Below are 10,672 nucleotides of genomic sequence, written 5' to 3' on the forward strand. Positions count from 1 at the left end.
AGCCACCTGCTTTGTTGACGGACTAAATTTTACAAGGACTCCCGCAAAGAATCTCAAGCTGTCACTGGCCTTACCAACAATTAATTTTATATGATCATTCCAGTTCAAATCGCTCCGTACGGATACTCCCAGATATTTTACAGAAGTAACTGCTACCAGTGTTTGTTCCGCTATCATATAATCATACAATAAAGGATCCTTCTTTCTATGTATTCGCAATACATTACATTTGTCTATGTTAAGGGACAGTTACCACTCCTTGGACCAAGTGTCTATCCGCTGCAGATCTTCCTGCATTTCGCTGCAATTTTCTAATGCTGCAACTTCTCTGTATACTACAGGATCATCCGCGAAAAGCCCATGGAACTTCCGACACTATCTACTAGGTCATTTATATATATTGTGAAAAGCAATGGTCCCATAGCACTCCTCTGTGGCACGCCAGAGGTTACTTTAACGTCTGTAGACGTCTCTCCATTGAGAACAACATGCTGTGCTCTGTTTACTAAAAACACTTGAATCCAGCCGCACAGCTGATGATATTCCATAGGCTCCTACTTTGTTTATCAGGCGACAGTGCGGAACTGTATCGAACGCCTTCCGGAAGTCGAGGAAAATGGCATCTAGCTTGGAGCCTGTATCTAATATTTTCTGGGTCTCATGAACAAATAAAGCGAGTTGGGTCTCACACGATCGCTGTTTCCGTAATCCATGTTGATTCCTACAGAGTAGATTCTGGGTTTCCAGAAATGACATGATACGCGAGCAAAAAACATGTTCTAAAATTCTACAACAGATCGATGTCAGAGATATAGGCCTATAGTTTTGCGCATCTGCTCGACGACCCTTCTTGAATACTGGACTACCTCTGCTCTTTTCCAATCATTTGGAAACTTCCGTTCCTCTGGAGACTCGCGGTACACGGCTGTTAGAAGGGGGGCAAGTTCTTTCCCGTATTCTGTTTAGAATCGAATAGGTATCCCGTCAGGTCCAGTGGCCTTTCCTCTGTTGAGTGATTTCAGTTGCTTTTCTATTCCTTTGACACTTATTTCGATGTCAGCCATTTTTTCGTTCGTGCGAGGATTTAGAGAAGGAACTGCAGTGCGGTCTTCCTCTGTGAAACAGCTGTGGAAAAAAGTGTTAAGTATGTCAGCTTTACGCTTGTCATCCTCTGTTTCAATGCCATCATCATCCCAGAGTGTCTGGATATGCTGTTTCGATCCACTTACTGTTTTAACGTAAGACCAGAACTTCCTAAGATTTTCTGTCAAGTGGGTACATAGAATTTTACTTTCGACTACTTCTCTACTGACAACTCGACACTCCGCGGCTCCTTTTGTAGTGACAGGTCCTCCTGGAGTGGCTCAATTCTCCTCAAGTTCCAGGACGTCCACATGTAATGTAGAATGAGTCACTAAATGCCATGTCAGTAGAATAACTGTTCAGCTCCATGACCGTCACAGGGCTACTGCTCGACTTTAAGTCGCAACTTAAGTAGGATACTTTTGATCACATAATGAGTGTCGCAGCACATTATTTCCGGGACTTTGGTTCAGTACGCATCGGCCAGTGTCGCAACTGCGAGATACAGTGCAGCTGTTGCTCCCCACAGCCTGTGCCTGCCGCTGGAGTCTCGGACGGCGGTGGACAGCGCCTACCTGCTGTCGCTGCTGACGTTCAGCGTGCTGGCGTTCTGCGCGGTGAGCGCGTGCTACGCGCGCATGTACTGCGTGGTGCGCGGCGACGGCCAGGGCGCCGTGGCGCGCTCCGACGCCACCGTCGCCAAGCGCATGGCGCTGCTCGTCTTCACCGACTTCGCCTGCTGGGCGCCCATCGCCTTCTTCGGCCTCACCGCGCTCGCCGGCCAGCCGCTCATCGACGTCCCGCGCACCAAGGTGAGCCGCGTGGTCGAGGGGCACGGTCCACTGTAGCTCAGTCGTAACACATGAGCACTGCATTTGTGCACTGGCCCCTTGCTAATGCACAAAATGTTCCTCAACGTCTAGAAGAGCTCACTTGTCGCTCTCGACTGCTTTAGATGCTGTATAAATAGCTCAGAACAGCGAAATAGTGTGCATGTGGCAGTCGTCTATTGGAAACAGCTCAACAAGACGGTTCGACGTCTCGAGAGCAGCCTTTCATCTCATGCTATGCACAAATGGCTCTGAGCACTATGGGACTTAAAAATGGTTCAAATGGCTCTGAGCACTATGGGACTTAACATCTGTGGTCATCAGTCCCCTAGAACTTAGAACTACTTAAACCTAACTAACCTAAGGACATCACACACATCCATGCCCGAGGCAGGATTCGAACCTACAACCCTAGTGGTCACGCGGTTCCAGACTGAAGCGCCTAGAACCGCTCGGCCACACTGGCCGGCATATGCACAAAACTGGTAATGATTTTGTCCTCGTGCTACCATTGCACTTGCATTCCTGAATATCGAAATAACTCCGAAACACATCACGCATACTTTATCGTCAACAAAATCATTCTTTACCTGATGTGAATTTTAAAATTTTCCCTTCGAATTGACTGTTCAAACAAATTTCGGGCTTGCAGCCGGTCGTCGTTTGTTTCAAGGTAATGTTCAGGTAATGCTGACTTTGTAGGCTGCTGGAGATGTGTGTGCTCTTGTGTTGCTTATACTTTTCCTCAATTGCGCGTATCGTTTATCCGGCAATGCATTCCCACACTGGCATGGTATCTAATACAACAGATTTCCAGAGTCCTAGATCGTCTTTTACTGCCCTAAACGGAATTTAGTCTTTGACGGCGGACGGTGAGTACATTTGATATTTTGTCGTCGTAAAATTTTACCGAGTTTTACAGATACTTTGCCTACTTCTGGAATGCAGGTTAACTTTTCCGGTTGGCCTTCATCGAGTGTTGATTGTGGTGTGGTCTTTTGCTTGAACTCGCATCGAATTTGGCGGTCGTTAAATGCTATTTTCTGGAACACGTCGTTAGGTGGTCCAGTTCCGGCTTTAGGCTTTCTTCGTCAGAGGGCACACAAGCTGTCTGGACCGGTGCGTTTAGCACTCGTTCCTTTTGTGACGGGTGATAACAACTGGAGGTATGAAGCTACTAATCCGTGTGGGTTTTCTTCCAATAGACGATGTGCCCCGATGTCTCGTCCGATTTTCTCCTTGCCAGAACATCCAAGAACGGTAGCTGATCATCTTGCTCCACTTCATGGTGAACTGAATTTGGTTCTGGATAGACTGCATGTGTTGCAAGAAAACTTGAAGCTCGTCTTTCTCGTGAAACCAAATGACGAACGCATCGTCAACATTTCTGTAAATAACTCTCTGTTGTAATGATGCTGAATCTAATATCTTTTCCTCAATGTCTTCCTACCCTTAACTACGCCATCTGTCTGTTCGTAGCAATGTCTGTCAAAAAGAAAATATGTAGTCGTGAGCACGTAATTGAAAAGTTTGTTGAACGAGGGCCCAAGTTTCTTTCCGATAAGTTGCGATAAGTGGAGCTTTGGTGAAAAGTGACACAAACGTCGAAACTGTCCGTGAGATCTGAGCTGGTCAATCTGAGATTCCATAGATGTTCTACGAACTGAGCCGAGCTCTTGATCAGGTACCCACATTTGCCAACCAACGAAACTCAACACTAACATTTGTAAGTAGGCTGTTTAGGCTTTCTTTATGTAAGTTTGCTGTTTATGTTTTTTATTGGCAACGTTACGTAGCGCTCTCTGTATGAAAATCACTGGCTGTGCTGTGTGCAGTATGTGGCTAGTTTGCATTGTTGCCTGCCATTGTTTGACGCCCGCTCCATTTCCCTATGCACAGTTACCAAATTACTACTTTGAATATTAGTTAATTCATTACATGGTGGCGCTAACACATTGCTTTCGTCTTCACTGTCGTTTCTTAGTTTACTTTGGAGCCGAGTGTTACGTTTTTCACACGCCATTATTGAGACAATATTTCACACGATAACACACAAAAACACAATTTGAAGAGCAAAAATAAGAGAACACATTAACATAGCACTGAAAATAATATCTAGTTAATTGCAGCTGCGAAATACTTGGTGCAAATCTACATGCATACCACAACTGTTTTACAGTACAACAATGAAAGACTGCAACTACAAAGGAGATTCCCTCTACAATTACGCACTAGCAATAAACAAAATCTACACTAATTACACAAACTACAAGAAAAAATCAGAAGATTCCAGTGAGGTATCCTAGGCTAAGGGTCGACATATGAAACGTCCCCTTTGAACAATTTTACATGTGAAACGTCCACTTAGAACAATTTTACAAGCCTGTGCTTAACCTGGCACACAATAATTTTAGCGCAACGCAATCTGACTATCAAAAATCCCTGCAAAAGAATGGCCCTGAGTAACATTAAACTACACCTTTCAGAAATCACTTACCTCACAAAAATCTTCGTTACTGGAACTACGGCAATACGGCGAGCGCCACTACTGCCAGCTAAATAAAGGATTCAAACTACTGAAGGCACTAACTACTGATAGGGATAGTTAGCAAATGAAAGATATTAATAGAGAACAAACACTGTATTTACCTTAATAGTCATCAATAGTCATAATATATACAGCAGCTCATGACATCAATTTTTACAAATTTCAAACTCCGCCATCTCTGTCCTCACATCCACCACTGCTGGCGGCTCCCTTCCAACTGCCCAACGCTATCTGCTGTTCACATCCAGCTATAGCAGTTCATGACAACAATGGCAGGCAACAATGCAAACTAGCCACATACTGCACACAGCACAGCCAGTGATTTTCATACAGAGAGCGCTACGTAACGTTGCCAATAAAAAACATAAACAGCAAACTTACATAAAGAAAGCCTAAACAGCCTACTTACACATTAACTGTTTCGCGCGTTAGTGTGTTGGCGCTCCTATTGTATACACTATTGGGGTGTGAAATGTGCCCTCTTTGTGCAGCTATAGAAGCCAATAGAATTTCGGCGGTACGGCAGATCGTGGCCGAAGTTTCGTGGCTGCCCCTGCTGTAGAAGTAGTTCGAGGAAGTTCAGTCGTCTTGAGCTACATTCGGCTGGTTGGATCTGACATCATCATCCTGTAAACCAACTCGTCTACGAGTTTGTACGTTTTCTCTTTGTAGTCTACGACTGCTATTAAAACGTTTATGTTGCCCTTATCCGTTCGGAGGACGACAGTATCTGCATCGTCACGTTGAGAACTCAGCGCGGCTCGTTACGGTCTGGGGCGCAGTCGTGGCGAGAGTGAGACACGTTTCCTGCCGTATTTTCTCTGCTGTGTCGGGTTCTAAAGTGGAGGGAACTTGTCCCACTCCGCTGATGATTTCTGTGACAGGTAGTGCGGTTGATGTTGGGGCCATGTTTAAGCCTTTGTCGGCCGCTGTGGCCGAGCAGTTAGGGCGCTTCAGTCCGGAACCGCGCAACCGCTACGGTCACAGGTTCGAATCCTGCCTTGGGCATGGATGTGTGCGATGTCCTTAGGTTAGTTAGGTTGAAGTACTAAGGTCTAGGGGACTGACCACCTCAGATGTTTAGTCGCATAGTGCTCAGAGCCATTTGAACCATTTGTTTAAGCCTTTCTCAAGAACAGACAACACAGCCTCGTCGATCGTTTTCCCTGTAAGATTCGTGACGATTCGTCTAGCCCCTTCTTTTGGCTCTTTTGATGCTAGTACACCATCTGGCAGAAACTGATAACGCTGTCTCACACGTGTATGCAAGATTTATTTCTCTTTACAGTAATCACTCAACGTCCGATGATGTTAGCGCGCTTTATACGACAAATTACAAAGCATTCATTGAAAGATTACATGTATACTGTGCTTACACCAAGCTATCACTATACTGCTTACTGCTATTGACGCTTATACCAGCTAAATTATAATCTGTAGTACTGGAATGAAAGCTACTGCATGGAAGAATGCTACTGTTTCCTCAGCCGCTAAATATACCTGTTGTTAATCAGCTGTTGGTAGCTTAGTATCTATTTGATTGCAATAGTATTTTTCAAACAATATTATTACCTAAATCTATAAATATAAATTCCTGTTAATATCATGTTACTACCAGTTATGCAAATTAATTGTTAATCTTTGAATCTAGGTATTCAAATAATTTGTAGAAATATGTGTTTTTAATTTTGTTAAGGTGGTAAGGCTTCCCAGAATCTTGCTGTATGGTGGATAGCTGAATGTCTTTCCACCAGATTATAAATCCGTTTTGTACCTATACAGGGAAACCAAATTTTACATAAAAATTATTTTCCTGTCTTCTATTGTGAAAGTGGAATTCAGAGTTCAGGTGAAACTGACTTCCCTCGTCAGCAACTAAAATCATTAGGAAGAAACTGTATTGGGAGTTGAGTAGAAGAATTTCAAGATCCTTCAGAAGCCTCCTGCGTGACTGATGGTTACCTGCTTTCCACAATATTTTTAATGCCGGCTTCTGCTAATGCAACGCTCCATACACTTTAGGTCAATATCCTACAACATAATTGCATAAAACAAGATAGGGAAAATGTGCGAAATGAGTCAATACTCTTATGTTTGGGTCATAAGGTTAGGAGATGTTCTAAGGGCAGAACATGTCGAACTGAATGTCTTTATTGGTTAATTTGTTGACCATTCCATATTAACATGTTATTCAAGTGCACTCCAAGGAATTTTGCATGGAGTGTTTCATTCCATGTACGACTATTGGCTCCACTTCTGGTACTTAAAGGTCCTAATTACTTGTTTGAATCGCATAATATAGTTTTTGTGACATTGAGATTTATATATTTGTTAGTTGTAAACGATTTGTAGGTATCATCTGAGTGTGTGGTATCATCAGTTTTCATTTAGATTGCACCGCTGATAAGTGTCGAATAATGCTTCAAAGTTATTGGAAGAATTTATGTACATCAAGATCAGTAGTGGACCCAGTACTGAACCTTGTGGTCATGCTGCATTCTCTCAGTTTGATGTCTGTGTCACAATCTGCCTGTGAGGCCCAATTTTTCCTTCGTTGCTACCTACAGTAAAGTAGCGACAGCTCTATAAAGACTGGTTTATGTGAAAAATTGTACATAAATTCTGGAAACATGGAAAACTCAAATTTAGTAATTTACACGTATAAGAACTATGTAGTCATACATTGTCTTTATGCTGAGAACAGAGGAAGCTGTTATTAGTTGGCGCTGTGGATGCTTAGCTAGGTACGGTGTGCAGGTGCTGCTGGTGTGCTTCTACCCGCTGAACGCGTGCGCCAACCCCGTGCTGTACGCCCTGTTGTCACGGCAGTACCGGCGCGACCTGCTGCTGCTGCTCAGCCGGCACGGCCTCTGCGCGCAGCGGGCCGCCCGCTACAAGGGCGCCGCCGCTCCCACGCTCACCTCGGACGGTCCGGGCAAGGGCCTGTACGTCCAGCACCACCGCCACAACCAGCACTACCCCAACCACCTGCGGCTCGAGCTGCGATCGCCGCCAAACAGGCGCTCCGCCAGCGTCGACCAGCAGGCTGGAGAAAGCGCCAGCTCTTATCTGTAGGTGTTCTGGGCAAGGGCCAGTATGTGCAGCACCAGCAGCAACACCCCAGCCACAAGCTGCACTCCCCATCTACCAGGCCCACCACCACCGTCGAACTGCAGGCTCGTGACGGCAAGAATTTCCTGTAGGTGCCATGGTGAGGACCTGTATGAGCTGTACCAACGCCACAGCTAACTCCACCCTAACTTCCTACAGTGGAAATACGTTCGCAACCCACCAGGGGCTATGTCAGTAGCAAATAGCTGCAGTGTGTAGGCAGGTGCTGTTGGTGTGCTGCTACCTACAAGATAAAGCCAGGGCTAGGCTTGGGGGTGGCATCAGTGGAACCAGGAAAAGGCTGCCTTTCTGATCTACCTGTCCAACCAGAGGCTAAAGATCAGCATGGTCAAGCCGTTGTCGCTCAACAAATGCTCAGAAACACATGTACACAGCGCCAAATTTCTCCCAGTGGGATACAGTATATACCTGATACTGACACCTACCATCAAAGGTCCACTTGGTGACTTAGTTGCCCAGAAATGGTATTGAACACATGTCAGATCTACTCTTACCACACCAGTCTGCTCTGCAGCATTACTCACCTCTCAGCAATGGCTGCGAATAGTGGCAGTTCCTGTGAGCAGCCAACGAATACAGACCTCAACAAGAACCTCCATAATGATTTACTGCATATCAAACACTGGACATTCATTTCCTCTACTTACTCTACTGTATACAGATGCAAGTTTGAGATGGATTATCCTCCTGTTAAACGAAGATATGAAAAATATATTTTCTGGAACATTTCCCCAAATACTGAAAACGTAAGGTAATAATTTTGTGCTTCCAATAGGAAGCTGAATATCTTTGAAAAGGCAATGTAATGTTGTGAATGGTCCAGTAGCAGACTGATCATTATCAACAGTCATTAGTTCCAAATAACATACCATCACTACAAGGTCCTTCCTCATTTATCATTAGCCTAATCCGCACTGATAAAGACTATTAATTATTAGTGCAGATCTTTGGCTTGTAATGCATCATCACATGGATCTTACTACACTATCAATATACATGGCATGTTAAAAAAGTATTCCACGTTTTGAGAGGATGAAACCAAGAAAAAAAGTTCTGTAAACATGGGCTCTACAATGCATAACTATGAGGTTCCTCGTCAGTACTGTGAAACACATCTCTTCTATTGAACAGGTGCTCGTAGCTCTTAAGCTATGCACTTTAGAGCCCACGTTTACTGGAATTATTTTTGTTTTGATGGGCACTATCATCTCTCAAAATATGGAACACTTTTTTTAACACCATGTGGATAACTGATGCATCATCTTCCTTTTTCCTTGTTTCGTTACAGTTGGTGAAGAAAAGATTATGTGTAAGCTTCCTAGCATTAGCTATCTACTCCGTATTTCTTACTGTGACTGTTTCAATTACCTAAGAAGTAAAAATAAAACGCAGTTAGAGCCTCATTCGTGTGTTGTGACGCTTAAACATTAAGTAAAAGGGGCATTTGCTGATACTCCATTCCATCTTTAATTTTGTCACCCTTCCTGTCATTTGACTTTCTTGAATTATCCAGACTGATTTCACAAGTTTTTGCATGAGGAAATAACATCTATCGAAAAACAGTCCATAAATTAACTGAACAGTGAACTGCTCGTGTTAACAAATGAGTGAACTTCATGGATAAGATGACATGAAGAAAATTCTTGAAAAACTGTTTTGGACGTTTACATTAATATATAACTTAGAAGTGCTTCTGTACCTACATATTTTCTCATTATCATTGTAGCTAATTGGCTACTTCGTGTTGCTGTGTCTGTAATCCACGATTTACAATACTTTTTTTGTGTAAATCAAGTTTCTGGGGAAAAGTAAACGCAATGTCAATAGTAGATAGATAATTACATCAATTTAAAGTCATCTTCAAATTCGAATCCATTATAGTAAATATTTTCACTTGGTACTGCTAACCTTCAAACAATTTTGATACAGATGAATATTAATACTTAATATATGTTGACTTCTGACAACACAATGGGTAACTATATTGATGTGTCCCCACAGTGACTCACTCACAAGGATTCTTGATGGTCTTTCGCAGGTTGATTCTTTGTAGTGAAGAACCTTAGTAGAACCAGTGAAACTGAAGAAAAATTTACCTAAAAAAAATCCATTCATTTCATTTTATATGATGAAATATCTCTTGGTTTTTCCTTTTTAAACAAGATCTGGAGTCTGCTTGCTTACATAAAGCGTTAAAATGCCTTGATTAGTGTGTGAAGTACAGAGGAAAAAGGTTTACACACTATATTTTTGAGGACATTAAACATTGGGGATTTATACTTTGCTCAATAAATGTTACTCTCTAGTGAATTTGTGCATAAATTAATTTAATATGAGCTTCTTTGTTTTTAACTCAGTGTCAGTCTTCTCACAAACAGATATTTTTCTGAAAAGTGCTTTCTAAAATCTCACTGCAAATAAATGGGAAGTCTATTAACATAAGCGTTAATTTCTTCACAGACAATTGTAAATGTGTGAGTAATATGATTTGAAAATTGACAAACTTTTCTGACATTCACAAGCTGAGGAGTAAGTCAAATAACTTATGAATAAGAGTGTCTAAATATTTTCAATGGATAGATTGGTGTAGTTTACAGATTGCAGAAGTACTATGTAAGAATATGTTTGTACCTATTTTTCAATAAAGACTCAAAAATAAACAATACTGAATATTAATTGATTATCTGTTAGTTACCCCGATGTACATGGCGGGTATTATTACTGCTGCATTTCCTCAGCACAGACTTCAGTAAACACCACAAGCATTGGCATGTTACACTGACTCATGGTCTAACAAAATATCACACAAATAATTGATGTTGTTATGGTATGCGCTAGACTGTACTTGTATTAGTCTGTGATAATTTTTTGCCTTTGTTATACAGTTTAACGTGAAGGTTCAATCTTAATTTTGTACAGATTTCCTTGAAAATGACGGTTTTCAGCATTGTCATCAAAAAATCTTTGTCAAACACGAAGTGCATACAGAGCAGTTTCTGTTGAATGAAAATGAGACATTATTTCAATGGAAAGCAGATAAGATTACTGACAGCAGAAATAACTTCGATGCATACCTTAT

General features: G+C 42.3%; 1 protein-coding gene across 1 annotated transcript in view; it reads left to right on the plus strand.

Moving 5' to 3' along the window:
* The window catches only part of LOC126188718 (lutropin-choriogonadotropic hormone receptor-like), a 379,983-nt gene extending 372,447 nt beyond the window's left edge, over positions 1 to 7,536 (plus strand). The window contains exons 14-15 of the mRNA XM_049930326.1: positions 1,613 to 1,895; positions 7,219 to 7,536. Of these exons, the coding sequence (XP_049786283.1) occupies positions 1,613 to 1,895; positions 7,219 to 7,536 (601 nt within the window). The remainder of the gene's footprint in view (positions 1 to 1,612; positions 1,896 to 7,218) is intronic.
* The last annotated feature ends 3,136 nt before the right edge of the window (positions 7,537 to 10,672 follow it).

This window comes from Schistocerca cancellata, chromosome 5 (assembly GCF_023864275.1).
Source record: "Schistocerca cancellata isolate TAMUIC-IGC-003103 chromosome 5, iqSchCanc2.1, whole genome shotgun sequence".
Taxonomy (NCBI): domain Eukaryota; kingdom Metazoa; phylum Arthropoda; class Insecta; order Orthoptera; family Acrididae; genus Schistocerca; species Schistocerca cancellata.